We start from the raw sequence: 14,189 nt of genomic DNA, 5'->3' as shown, positions 1-14,189 counted from the left end.
GAGGTGGAGGGCAGTGAGTTTGGAGAAAGCCAGAAGAAAGAACTTCCAGGGGCAGAAAATTCATAGGAAATGGAGATATAATGCAGGATGATTTAGGGTCTAGCTCAACAGCGAGCTAGGGGGAGAACATAATTTTCTAGCTGTTGGCCTGATACACTGCATCTCTTTCAGATTCCAGGGAAGCTGCTGTTTTCTCTGGTGAAGCGCTATTTGTGTGTCACCTCCCTCATGGACAAGCTTAACAGCACCACAGAACTGGGAGGGGAACGCCAAGACTGTGCAGCCCCCAGCGCAAACTTTGGGGAAAAGAGTCGGGTGCAACGGGAGTTTGACTTCAGCATGGCCATGGCAAACCTCATTTCGGAGCTGGTGCGGGTCATGGGGTGGGACCGCAGCCAGGAAAGGGAGCTTTCCCTCCGGGAGATGCAGCCTCGAGTCGTCCGCTCCATCTTCCAACCCAAGGGTTCCACTTGTACTGCTGTTCAGGTACCTCTGGTCACCCCAAAGCCGTCGCCACGGAAAAAGCAAGGGCAGGGATTTTTGACTTTGTCAGATTTCTCCAACCGCAGCAGCTATGTAGAGTATGTGCAGGAGAACCTGAAGCCGGGGATGACCGTGCGCATGCTGGAAGACTACGAGGAGATCAATGTCGGAGACGTGGGCGAATTTCGCCAAAGCAATAGTGGGATGCCCCCTGTACAGGTACGTGGTTTGGAGAAAGAAGGAAGGAAGGATGGAGCAGAGCAGGAGAAAGATTTGGGGGATGGAGGGGTAGAACTTGCAGTGTTGTTCCTCCCAGGATTCAGGGGGGGGGGTTCCTTTCGGTGGAATGGTTAAGTGGCATTTAGAACTGCTGCATCTTTCATTGGTTTAATCATGGAATTGGGTGTGTGTGTACTACATTAGAAGGAAGATTTTTTATTTGTTTTATGTTCTTCATGGCAGGATGGCTGCAGGTCAGAAACTTCAGGCCACCTGTTTTTGCAACCCCCTACCTGGGTGAAATATGCCCTTCCCATTATTAAAGTTATAATGTTGATTCGTGGGGTTTGTTGCTCTGCTTGCTTTCTGAAACTTGTTTGAATGCTTATTTTGTATCCCATTTTTGCCGGTTTGTACAAGTCAGATGGCATTTTATTGTTTGTGTGTCTGGTCAAATTACCTTTTTTATGTGCCTGGCTATCAATCTCTGAAGTTATAGTTAAATATTGTTCACCCCTTCCCTGATTTCAGTAGTATAGCTTCTTCTTATCCTCATTGTTTGTTCAGTCTAGCCTATGTCCTCAGATGGCCTTTAGGAACGCTTTCTTGTCTGGTTAATGTATTCTGGTTTAAATTCCAGCTTATGGCTGGAATACGCATAGTGTAGGGTTGAAGCCACTTACCATGCAAGACTGAAATACGAAATCATATTCTTGAAGTCAGTTTCAGTATGCTTCATCCTCTCAGATTTAGCCATCTGAGCTTCAGGGGGTTGGATCAAAATTTCAGAAACCTAGTATGAGCAGCACTGGGGATTTTTCCAGCCCTGAGACCACTTTAAAAGAGAGAGAGAGAGAGAGAGAGAGAGAGAGAGAGAGAGAGAGAGAGAGAGAGAGAGAAAGGAGAATAGCTTAGGCTAGGTAAAGGGTTATGCATTACATACTTAAGAGCCTTAGTAACCATGAAATCACCTGATGAAGATATCTGAATATCATGTACTTTAAACCTAATTAGTGAGGGTGCATGAAATTCCTGGCATTGACTACAGGAATAAACAATTATAATTCTTCCAAAGTTGGGTACAAATGAGAGCAAGGGGAGTAGTATAAGAAACTGTTGTTCAGTCTGATATCCAGTGAGTTAATGTACCCGTTAGCTGTCTCAACTTTTCCTAGGTTTTATTATTAAAGGAGTTGAAAAACAGCCAGGGAAGAGCTTTTTTGCTCATAGCACAATATAGAAGAAATGTGAAGGTTCTTATTTAAAATGTAGCAAGGGAAGAATAGATGGAAAGAGATTTATTCTGTAACTGCCTTCTAGAAATTGAAAATATGTTTACATTATAGGGATATGGTGGAGATGAGCTGGAGCGCGGAGCCATGGAAATGATTCTTTCAGTAGCAGTTTACTTTGCAGCGTGAACTTTGCCAAGGCCAGAAAATAATGATGTTGCAATAATATTGGATAGTTAGAACAAGTATTCTTTAAAGAGTTTATGCACAGACACAAAAATTGTAGATATTACCTCAGTGTTGAGTAACCAGAGGGAGAATGAGAACTGAAATTACACCCTCCACTCTTAAGATCATCTAGAGTAGTGGGAAAGATTTAGAACTGAATTTTGCTCATGTTGAGGATGTTTTCCCCATAAGGCAGCATTTCTCAACCTGGTGCCCTCCAAGAATGCCATTTAGAGATTCTCATCTGTAGAGAGAGCCAGTGAACTGCAGTGGAAAGAAACCTGAACTTCAGAGGAACTTTCAACACAGTTCTGAATTTTTCCTAAAAAATGGTACCTATTTATCTACTTGCACTTTGACATGCTTTCAAACTGCTAGATTGGCAAGAGCTGGGACAGAGCAACGGGCGCTCACCCTGTTGCGGGGATTCAAACCGCCGACCTTCCGATCGGCAAGCCCTAGGCTCTGTGGTTTAGACCACAGCGCCACCTGCGTCCCTCATGAAGATAAGGCGGGTCCTAAAAATATACACCTTAAGTGTCAAAAGGCAAGGCAAAGAGGTGCGTCATCAGCATCCTCCAGAAGCTGTATAATGTAGGTGGAGAGAGTGTCCCACAGCTTAGGGGGCACCCAAGAGGCTCTGTAAGGAAAGAGGCAGTGCTGCAGATATTTGAGGCCTGAATCTACTATATATGGCAGATTCAGGCCTCAGATATCTGCAACACTGCCTGTAACACTGGAACAAAGCCGATAGCTCTTGCACAATTGCTTTGATGGTGATTGGAATAAAAATTAGAGTTGTTTGCTTGTAAAAAAAACGGTCTACATTTAGGTATAACCAAGGATACTCTGTCCTTCACCCAAACACTGGATACTTTCTGATTTTGAAGTTTCGTATTATTTTATTAGATAATACACCCAGACACCAGCCGCATCCAGGCTGATGTCAAATCTGAAATGTTGCTGGCGTATTCATAAGAATTAAGACCCTAAGATTAAGAATCTCATGCTCTACCAACTGAGCTAAAGGCGTTTCTGACTGGATGCATGTGCATAATAGGGAAAAGGAGGTTGGGGAGTGGAAGGGGTGTTGGCCAGGGAATTCCATGTGCAGAAAGAATACCGTACTGTATGTGGGCGGCGAGGATACAGCAGAAGACTGAATTGTCCACATGATGTTCCTTCAGTTATGTTGCTCATTATTTTGTTACAGAAGCAAGATGATACATTCCTTATTAACAACATGTCTGGTGAGAAGGTTTGCCAGATTATATGCAAAACAAGTCACCGCTTTTAGCAGAAAATCATGGGCTAAGCATCTAGGAAATTTAGGCTGCGGCAGCTGAGAGGCCTGGTATTCGTGAGATGCTAAGGTCACAGCTTGAATAAAGAAGGAGTTGGCTGTAGCTGGCAGTTGCCCAAGACTTTTGCACACACAAAAAAGGCTTCTGTGGTTGGATCTAAGGCAGGCATAGGCAACCTTGGCTCTCCAGATGTTTTGGAACCACAACTCCCATGATCCCTAGCTAACAGGGCCAGTGGTCAGGGATCATGGGAGTTGTAGTTCCAAAACATCTGGAGAGCCAAGGTTGCCTATGCCTGATCTAAGGCAAGCTTGTTGAGCTTTGGTCTTCAGCTCATCCATCTCTTCTACTGATCTTAATCACTATACTGTACTTGGTGCTTCTAAGACTTAACATAGTGTTGTTCTGTGTTCAGGTTATTTTTTCTTCTTCATATGTTTGTATCTTCGGTCCAGTCCTCTCCTCCCCAGTATATTTCTGCAGTATTATTCTGCAAATAATTCTTCAAGGGGTAGCTCCCCTCTTTATGTTCGAGTCACTTCTTCTCCCCATCGTCTCTTTCCTGGACTTTAATGTGCAAGGAGGGTGCTGGGAGAGGGAGTTGGTATTAGTTTTGAACCACATACCTCAAGCACAAGGCTAAGGAGCCTGCTCTTGAGTCTCCCTTTCAGCCTCCATGCCCTCAATGTACTCTTTCTGGAAGTCTCTGGGAAATAGAATGCTGAACTTGATGGGTCTTTGGTCTGCCTTGCAGATTCTGTTAAGCTTAGCTCCACTGCTAGGTTTTCTTCAGGACTAGGGGCAAGCAACCCTCACTCCTGCCCTAGCTAAACAGACAAGAGCTTAATTAAATAAGGAAGGCGTTCTACCACCTAAACAATGAAATTCTTGGAACATTTGACTGCAGAGCATTGTCTGGCGAGTTGACAATATTTGACCAGCCAGTTAACTGGTGTGCCAGCCCTAGAATGGCCTTGAATTAATTCTGCCAAATGAAATTATATACGATGCAAAAAAATGGGTCACAACTTGATTCCTACAACATGATCAAGGATTGTGTTGATCATTGACATTACCACGAAATAATAAGTACCCCCTGTTCCCTACATCTTTAAACTTGCCGCATAATGTATGCACCTGTGCCAGCTTTTTTGTTCTGCATCTGCGGCACAGAAGATTTGGGCTGGAAGTTAGTTCTAACCATGAAGTTCTGTTCATCCTCACAGGTTTTGTGGCACTCCACGGGCCGCACCTACTGGGTGCACTGGCATATGATAGAGATTACAGGCTCTGGGGAGCAGCCTGAAGAGGAAGCTGCCCAAGAAAAGGTCTCCAGTATAACAGAGAACCTGCAGCTACACACAGGTGAGGTTAGATGCACTGTGTGCATTTGTAAACATATATGCATTATTATGGGTGTCACCTTTATTGCTTGTTTTGCTTTCTTTCTACTTTTTAGATATATTCCTTTTGTAATGATCACTAGAGAGGAAGAATTGTGTTGCATCTTTATGTCTGCCCACAAAAATGATTTATCATGGAATAATTCAGAATATTTTCTTGACTGAATTTACATATCTCCTCCTCCTCCTCTTCCAGGAGCGCTACAGCTTTGTTTTCCTGTCTAGCTTAGCAGACATCCCTTGTCTCTCCTCTGCCCTGCCCGGTAGCCATTTGTGAGGTTTTTCCTTCAGGTTGTTCTTTTCAGTCAACCATTCCTTGTTGCACATTGCAAAGGTGACATTAGCATGGGTAACCTTAAAGTCAGGTTTCCTCAGCTGTGCCACAACACGTAGTCCATTAGCCATCGAGGTAAGAATTGTTGGACAGAGCTGTAACATTTAACCAAGCTTGGCATCTGGGTGGTAAGGTAAAGGTAAAGGGGCCCCTGACCATCAAGCCCAGTCGTGTCCGACTCTTGGGTTGTGGCGCTCATCTCGCTCTATAGGCTGAGGGAGCCAGCGTTTGTCCGCAGACAGCTTCTGGGTCATGTGGCAAACCAGAGCAGTGCACGGAAATGCCGTTTACCTTCCCGCTGTAGCGGTCCCTATTTATCTACTTGCACTTTGATGTGCTTTCGAACTGCTAGGTGGGCAGGAGCTGGGACCGAGCAACGGGAGCTCACCCTGTTGCAGGGATTCGAACTGCTGACCTTCTGATCAGCAAGTCCTAGACTGTGGACAATTCCTGCTTGCACATTTGCATAAAACTAAATAGCGACACTTGCTGCTATACCTCATAAGTTTGGATGAAAATCTCCAGTCTTTTACTTCTCCACCTTTATTTATGTAACTGTGGTCTGGTCAGTGGAAACAACAGATCACTTCATAAAGCTATTCCTCCATCATATCATTGACACTTCTTGCATACAGAAAATTAGCCCACCTGGTTCTAGGCTACTGTGTATGCTGTCACGCTAGGTTTTTATGCATATGGAGTTTTCCCCCCATAAGAAAGAAGCATTCATATATGTGACCGCTTTTGCGTGGTCTGAAGCGATGCAGCACAGAAATACTTTTATTGTGTGATCCACGTTGCGTGTAGACTCGCCGTATACTTAAACCTCCCTTTCCTCTCTTTAGCTTTACATCTTCTCTTGCCCTTTTCACCACCAACTCTCTTCATCCACCGCGGTACCTTATTCCCTGCCTTGGGAACAACATTGGATGGAGCTGTGGGCACAAGCCAAGCTGCTTGTTTAACTTACGAAATGGGCCTGAGTTTTCATGTATATCAGGAGAGGGCCTAGGAGAGTTTGCTTTCTTCCTCTGCATGCAGTTACTAAGACCTTCTACTGCAAGCCACTTGGAGGACTGTACTCTCTGCCATACCTGACGGATCGGATGAATGAGAACTCTGGGACGCTGAGCCGGGCTGAATGGTGGGAGCTCCTCTTCTTCATTAAGAAGCTCGAACAGCAGGAGCAGCAGGAAGTGGTCCAGTTCATCCAGCAAAATCACGAAGAGGCGGTAAGCGGAATGAATCCAGCATGAGAAGAAAGAGGAGAAGCATGCAATGCTCCTGGGAGGGAGGACACAGGAACGTCCCCTTCCTACTTACCAGATCATTGTATCAAAAGTGTGACCTGCCATCCCACAAGCTATGTTCTCGCAGTTCTTCTGTGGCTGGGTCTCTTGGAGGGGTGGCCTCTGTACCTTCTGCTTCCAGTGGTTGTGGCTAGACTTGAGAAGCACATGGGAGTCGGCGGCATACTTGTAACTGTCTCTTTTTATTTCAAGGTGTCAGAGCTAGACGAAGAAGGCCTGATCCAGCTGTCGGTGTCGGTAGAGTTGGCTAAGAAGGTGCTGCAGCTCCTGAGCAAGTACTGCCAGGGCTGCACCTGCAGCGACCTGCATAGCTCCCACGTCTATCTCAAGTATTCCTTCAGCAAAGCAGGGACAGAGCAGAACTGCCAAAATGCGGACGTTACGCCCCTGGATTGTGGCAGCCTTTCTGAAGGCATGGCGTCCAAAAAGCCAAAGAAGGAGTCGCTCTCAGCTGAAGTGCCTTCTCCAGCTCCATCGGCGGCAGAGAAGACTGACACACAGCTGATTAACGAGCTCCTCAAAGTGGAAGGCCTTTCATTTCCGGACACGTTGGATGAGAAAGCCAAAAGTAAGTGTGCCAGACAGCATCCCCACCTCCGTTCATTTGGGGTCAAGTAACTGAGGGAAGGTTTTGGGTTGTTGTTTTTTTAATCCCAGAGAGACTGGTTGTGGGCTGAGGGAAGCTAGAATGGAATATAAAGGGGCGTCATGGTGTTTCTAGACAAGAGAGCGTTTGAAACGGTGTGGTGGCTTGTACTGATCGGTGTTTTGATCCTGGTCAGCTTTCTGCAGCTTGAAGGTGACAGGGAAGAGGAACTCACTGGAGAAGCTAGCAGATGTTGTGGATGTAATCCAGAAATCTAGTTCTGAGGTTGCGCTGCAGATGGCTGGACTCAGATTCATCACCAAGATCTTGGAGGATGAACCTGGTCAAGAGAGACAAGTCATCAAAGTGGACAGTGGCCCCTCAGTCAGGTCAGTCCCCTTCCCACCCCAGGCAATAGCAGTAGTAGGGCCACGTTCAGTTCCACTGCTTTGGAGGAGAAGGTGCCTCAGGGGGAAAATATGAGCAGGGTATTAGCTGACTGATCTTCGGTAAAATCTTTTTTTTAAAAAAAAAGTAGATTATGGGTTGTTGCTCCTTGAGGCTGATTCACATGTTAAATGGGTGAGCCTTGGGCACACACATCCTCCATCCTTTCTCTTCTCCCTTCATGTACACTGATTCTCTCTCAACTCCATGGTTTATAGCAAACCAGTGTGCTATTCCATCTGAGCACACTGCATTTTGTTTTTTATACATAATTTTTATTAAATTTTCTGTTTTACAATTTAAAATACTCATTTTACATCCTTAGGATATCAGTGATTTCCCTTCTTCTCTTTCCATGGTTCATTTTACATATCATAAATCCCTGCATATTTTATAAAAACTATACCATTCAGTATTCCATTATTGCACCCATCAAAACTTATTTGCACTGCTGAATTTATCTTAATGCTGCCAGCGGTTTAAGCTGCACACAATTATTTCCTACATATTCAATAAACGTTTTCCAATCTTCTTTAAACGTATGTTCATCTTGTTAAGTCTGCAAGTTGTGCATATTCTGTCAACTTAAGTTGCCATTCTTCGGTTGGGACCTTGCTCGTTTTCCATTTCGGGGCTAACAATGGGGGGGGGGACACACTGCATTTTGAGTATACAACACTTTGCCCAGCTTCGATATAACAGCAAGCAATGGTTTGTTGCACACCAAGAAATCAGGAAGGCAGGGAGAGGGGTGGGAGCATGATACATGCATGACATTAAACCATGGTTTCACATGATGTATGTTTTTAAAGAAGAAAAACAGCAAGAGCATGTTTTAGTTATCCCAGGCCTTAGATAATGCGGCTTATAAATCCGAATAAACAAAGTGCAAAATGAATTGGGTGTCCTGTTATCAAACAAGCTTTGTTTTTTATATGTGCATCCTTCTGAATTTGGGGCAGCTCTTTCCCTGGACTCCAGCTTCTCCTCAGGAGAGAATCGTGTCAGAGTGTGGGTTGGGGCTGCCTCTGCCCAACTCTGAACGACCCAGACACCTGTAGGGTGTAACAGGTTGTCCTCTTGTTGTCCTCAGAGAGAAAATGGTGAAGATGCTGGTGGAGCTGTTGAGCAACCAAGTGAAGGAGAAGCTGCTGGTGGTGATGGCACTGCGCCTGCTTTATGTATTCATGGCAAAGTACGATTGGAGAGTTCTCTTTGCCACGGAAGGCGGGGTGCGTGCCGTGTTGGGCTGCATGCAGGAATATCCCACATCAGCATTGGTCCAGCAGGCTGGCTTGGCAGTAAGTGGAATGTGCGGGGGTGGGGGAAGGGTTGCCTGATGGGGTATGGAATTGGGGGAAGTGGGCATCTTATTCTGTAAGCAAATGGAATGAGGGATTGGCATGACGGGTTTGTTTTTTTAAAACATATTTCCAGTGTAGCAATAGTGTTAGTCTATTGCAGCAAAAGCGGCCGGCAGTTTTGTGGCACCTTAGAAGCCTAACATGAGAGCTTAGGCCATAGTTGTTTTTGTTTTTTGTTTGCCTTTTTAAGGTACTGTGGGACACTTGAAAAATGTATTAGCCACTTCCTCATGTTCAGAGCGATGGACTCTGAATAGTGGATACCTGATAATAATTAATAATAGGATAACTAATGTGCTTTTGGGAGTTAATGGCACAGAATAAATTGCATGGATAGTGCAGCTGCTTCTGAAAAGGTGGATTTTTACACAGATACCACTTTTGCCTAGAAGTTTACATGCACCCCATCATATTTGGTGACTGCACAGGTCTTATTTCATCTGTTTGTAAAAAGTGTAACTTGTGTGAACAGAAGGGCCAGGAAGAATCAAAAGCCATATCCCCTCACAGTAGGGCCACCGTGACACCTACCATGTGGCAAATGGGTCAGGGAAGTGTATTGACCTGTGACAAGAGAATGTCAAGCAAGGTTTTCTAGAATTGTTCAGGAGTCGCTGCACTTGTGAGAATGGGCCACCATTCAAAAAACTGAATTACAATGGAAAGGGTGGGGGTTGCTATTGTTGGGAAGGGCTTTTAACGTTTGCAATCTTGATTCCGTTCCTGCTTTTTGCCCTTCTAGGCCCTGAAAGTCCTGGTGGGTGCTGGGAATTGTGAGCTTCTGGGCAGCAGTGGGAAGGCTAACTCTCTGAACCACTCAGATGCCCAGATGATGCGGGAAATATTTGCTAGCATTGGCTCTGCCTCCGGCAAGGATTCGGATAACTTGCTCTGTGTCATCTGTACAGCTATTGAGAAGATGTTGGGCACACCTGGGTAAGTTGAAAAGGGATCCTTGGATAGATATTGATAGGTTAACCAGTTAAACTTAATTGAGGCTAAGGATAGCCTAGTGTGTGGAGATAATATTCAGAGTCCCCCTTGATCAGTAGCAGCTGGTGGGGCAGGAGGCAGGGAGACCAGCAGCCGATGGAGCATGAGCCAATCAGAGCCACCCTCACCTTGGTTGGCTGCTGTGTAAGATGGCAGGAGGTGAGGCTGGCTGAGGTTGCTGCCCTTGTTTCTATAGATCAGAGTTTCCCAAACTTGGGTCTCCAGCTGCTTTTGGATTACAGTTCCCATCACCCCTGACCACAAGTCCTGCTAGCTAGGGATGATGGGAGCTGTAGTCCAAAAACAGCTGGAAACTCTGCTATAGAGCTTCTGGAGTGAAGGAATTATTTTGGAGGAATCGGATTAGTATGTCATGTTCTTAATATATGGTTGACATACGTCTGGAATTTCCCGGACATCGCCAGGATTCAGCCATCGGTAACAGTGTCTGGGCGCAAATCACTGAAATGTAAAATCTCAATCTCCTTTCCTCTATCTTGCACTCAGCTTCTTCTTCTTCTTCTTCTTCTTCTTCTTCTTCTTCTTCTTCTTCTTCTTCTTCTTCTTCTTCTTCTTCTTCTTCTTCTTCTTCTTCTTCTTCTTTTTGTACACCACCCTTCATCAGGGGCAGAGGAAGGGGGGTGGGGGCGGTCTGCCCCGGGTGTCACCACTGAAGGGGTGCTAGGTGGCACTCACTGTGGGGCCTGCAGCGTGCCTGCAGGCTCTGCGCTGCCTCAAATGGTCTGCCCGCCACCTCCCTCTCAGCTGTAGGGCAGCTGAGTGGGAGGAGGCAGGCAGATGCCTTGGAGGTCCCGCAGAGCATCCTGCCACGGCTGGCCCAGCCCTGCAGGCGGCTGGCCCCGCCCCTGGGTGCAGAGCACGCGCGCCGCCCCAGGCGCCCAATCGGCTTACTCCACCACTGCCCTTCATCTACAGATCTCATGGTGGTTCACAGCATAAAAGCACAATAGAAAAGCCACAAAATATATAGTAAAAATAAGAACAACAAACCAATAACATCCCCTCCTAGAACACATTTAAAAGGACACCGGATGTCGATCAACCAGTCTGACAGGCGCCTTGTTGTTATTTGAATTACTAGTTTCTCTGGAGCCGATCATTGCTGCTCTCGTATAGTCCTGTTCATTCGTTCTTGAATATAGTCTTGTAAGGTAGTGCCATTTGGGGCCAGGCAGTCACCCTCTGCTTGCTTCTTCTTTCCCCAGGGCTTCTTCAGCAGTGCAGAATGGACTCTTGGTGCTGAACATGCTGATCAACCATCACAAGGGCCTGGCGGAGCAGCTAGGAAACTCTGACCTCCACGCCATTCTGCAGAGCTGCTGCCGAGCTGGCCAGAGCTCCAACGAGATCCTGGCTCGGATAGTGCTGAAGAGTCTGGCTGAACATAAGCTGCCACTGAGCCAGGAAAATGCAGGTACGCCTGGCTCTAGACCTGCAGTTCCTGATCCTTAGTCCCCCCCTCTGCAATTCAAGTATAGAAGTGCACAAGTGCAGAAGGGTTAGTTTCACTGAATGTTGCGGGACAGAAATCTTCCTAGTGCTTTATTTTTCCACGAGGAAGAATCCATTTCCAAAAATACGTTGTTTCATAAAATTCATTAGTAACAATGTATGAATGCCAGTATAATATTAGACAAGCTTGGCTCAAAGTTGTACTGTAATTAGATTTTTTTCTCTCTCCAACTGTACTGTACATAGGAAAGAATTCAATGTTACGTTGAGACAATCATGCTATTTCAGCTTGCCAGATGGAACAATCCACCATCTCTCAGGCCTCATGTGCTGTTCTGGGGGATCTCACACACACCCTGAGCCAATTCAGGGGCTGCACAGTGGAAGGAATTGGGGGGGGCACACCATAATGCAAGCACAGGGCTTCTACTGAGAAGGGGACCCATAGACAGGGTAAACCACAAATGCATATAGGCCGATATCCAAAGTCGGTCATAATCAGAGTAGAACTATTGAAATCAGTGAACTTGGGATGCTGATTTCCATGTGTCTCCTCTGTGTATGACTAACATTTAATACCATTCAGTAATCCCAAACCAAAAGTTACAGTAAGTGATCAATTCATCTGTGTTTGGCTGCGCAGGTCGATTCAAAATCAAAGCCAAGGTTCTTACTTCATCTCGGCCTGCAGCTGAAAGCAAAACCAATGCTGTGATTAATTCTCGTTTCATTTTCAACCAACACACAGTGCCAGTATCTCATATTTCATTTATGGAGCCAGGGAAGTTGTTTATGTATAGACACATTTGGTGGTGGTGGTGGGGACACCTTATCGAAAGAGGAAACTGGTTCAGTGAAAGCTCTTCAGAAGGATTTATGCTTGCTCAACTGGGCTTCCCGCCCCTTCCTGTGCCCCAAGTTGGCTTGGGGGAGGACTGCAAGACCAGTGTATATTGCGGGAGGAGGGATCACTCCATCCAGCAAGCTGAAATGCTTGCACAGAGTGTGACATTGAATTCCACCCACAGCATAGACCATTAACCTTATACAGGTGAAACTCGGAAAATTAGAATATCGTCGAAAAGTGCATTTATTTCAGTAACGCAACTTAAAAGGTGAAACCAACATATGAGATAGATGCATGACATGCAAAGTAAGACATGTCAAGCCTTTATTTGTTGTAATTGTAATTATTTGTCGTTAGGCAGGTCAATTGTAAATGGAATGTAATTAATGAAATGTAATAGTGATTTGTAAAAATTAAAAGAAAAATAAGAAATAATAAGTTGCATTACTGAAATAAATGCACTTTTCGACGATGTTCTATTTTTCCGAGTTTCACCTGTATAAAGCCCTTATACATTTTTACAATACTGTATAAACTTTTGCCTTGGAAATGAGGTGATTGCTCCACAAGCCCTTTGGAACAACATAAGAGCATGTTTTTAGTTTTGTTTAATTTTTTTCCTGGAAACCCCTACATCACTGACTTAATTTCCACCAAACTCTGCCTTGTGCTACTAGAAAGTGTATGCAAGGAATGCCTGACGCCTGGTCTCCTTTGCATGCAAATTCATTAAGGTCTTCTGTACTTAACCATGGAGAAGATTGGTCAAGTGTGTTTTGCTCTCTTACCCTTCTGGAGCACAGCCTTTCATCCATTGCCCTTCTTTCCACAGTGAACTGCTGGTGTTACAACTCCTCTCTCTCTCTCTAGGAGAGTGAAAGATGTGAGGCTTAAAACCACCTTGGCCGCAGCAATTCCTCATGTGGCTTTTCTAATCATACTCAACGATGCATGATCATCAACTAAGATTCTTCCACGATTCATTTCAGGAGAGTGACATTTTAACTCGCGGTGATCCTATCCTCACCTCTCCTTTTCTCCCTCCCCCAGAGTCTGAGACCTCCTTTGAGCTGAAGGACATGGATGTCCCCACCCTGCTGAAAAACCTCCAGGAGACCAACTTCTCCAAAGAGGTGGTGCTAGCCCTGGAACGCTGCCTTTGTGATGAGGGTGTCTGCCCCGAGGGCAATGGCACTGAGCTTTTGCCAGACCGTGAGCACTTCTTGATGTTGATGAAAACCCTTGAACAGCTGGGAGCCGAGAAGACTGTGCAGATGGGCATGCTGAGGTGAGCTGGAAAAGATGGAAGCGGGGCTGTGCCTGGGTCAGGGGCTGCAAAAATGGTGGGGGGACTCTTGCATGTCATTGTCATAGGGTGGAGAGGGATGCTTCAGTAGAGTGTTAAGGCAAATTGGATGCAGGGAGACCAATGTCCCTTGAGTAGTGGTTACCTAAATTGGGGCATCTTACCTTTCTGGGATGCCTAGCATGCAATCTCAAGGGGGTGGGAACAGACCAACAAACAATGTGATTGTCTGATGTTTCCTGCAGCGTCTTAAACTTGGCATAGGGCATAGGAGGTTGTCGGACTTGGAGAGCTGTTGGCTAACCAGGCATCATGTATGCAGGGCCCACGTTTATAGATTTTTATCTTCTGGCAGATGTGTAAACCTGTGGAACTTCTTAAAACTTGGAATCCGGGGATTTGGGACCCCACGAACGGGGAGGTTCTCCAGCAGAGACAGTGTAGGGAAGCTGTAGTCCTTCAGACCTCATGTGAAGGAACTAAGCAGGACACTGATGTTGAGAGGTGGATGTTATGATCAGAATCATGAGAGAGAGAAATTGGTGGGCTGCTGTGGCTGTTGCCAATCAGTTTTGGGGAGTTCTGAAAGCAATCAGGTTCTAGTATCGGGGTGGCATTTCTTGTAGGAGTTAAAAGCAAAGGGAGAAGAATAATTGTCCT

At 45.6% G+C, this 14,189-nt stretch overlaps 1 protein-coding gene across 1 annotated transcript in view; it reads left to right on the top strand.

Annotated features, from left to right (window-relative positions):
- Nucleotides 1-14,189, top strand: part of LOC118083087 (cullin-9) — a 56,051-nt gene that overhangs the window by 13,883 nt on the left and 27,979 nt on the right. Inside the window, exons 4-12 of the mRNA XM_035111161.3 lie at nt 172-702; nt 4,693-4,831; nt 6,245-6,435; nt 6,706-7,081; nt 7,296-7,488; nt 8,640-8,847; nt 9,653-9,846; nt 11,130-11,338; nt 13,274-13,511. Of these exons, the coding sequence (XP_034967052.3) occupies nt 172-702; nt 4,693-4,831; nt 6,245-6,435; nt 6,706-7,081; nt 7,296-7,488; nt 8,640-8,847; nt 9,653-9,846; nt 11,130-11,338; nt 13,274-13,511 (2,279 nt within the window). The remainder of the gene's footprint in view (nt 1-171; nt 703-4,692; nt 4,832-6,244; nt 6,436-6,705; nt 7,082-7,295; nt 7,489-8,639; nt 8,848-9,652; nt 9,847-11,129; nt 11,339-13,273; nt 13,512-14,189) is intronic.

Source organism: Zootoca vivipara, chromosome 3 (genome assembly GCF_965207765.1).
Source record: "Zootoca vivipara chromosome 3, rZooViv2.hap1.1, whole genome shotgun sequence".
NCBI classification, from domain to species: Eukaryota; Metazoa; Chordata; class Lepidosauria; order Squamata; family Lacertidae; genus Zootoca; species Zootoca vivipara.
This window is presented reverse-complemented; position numbering and strand designations above follow the sequence as displayed.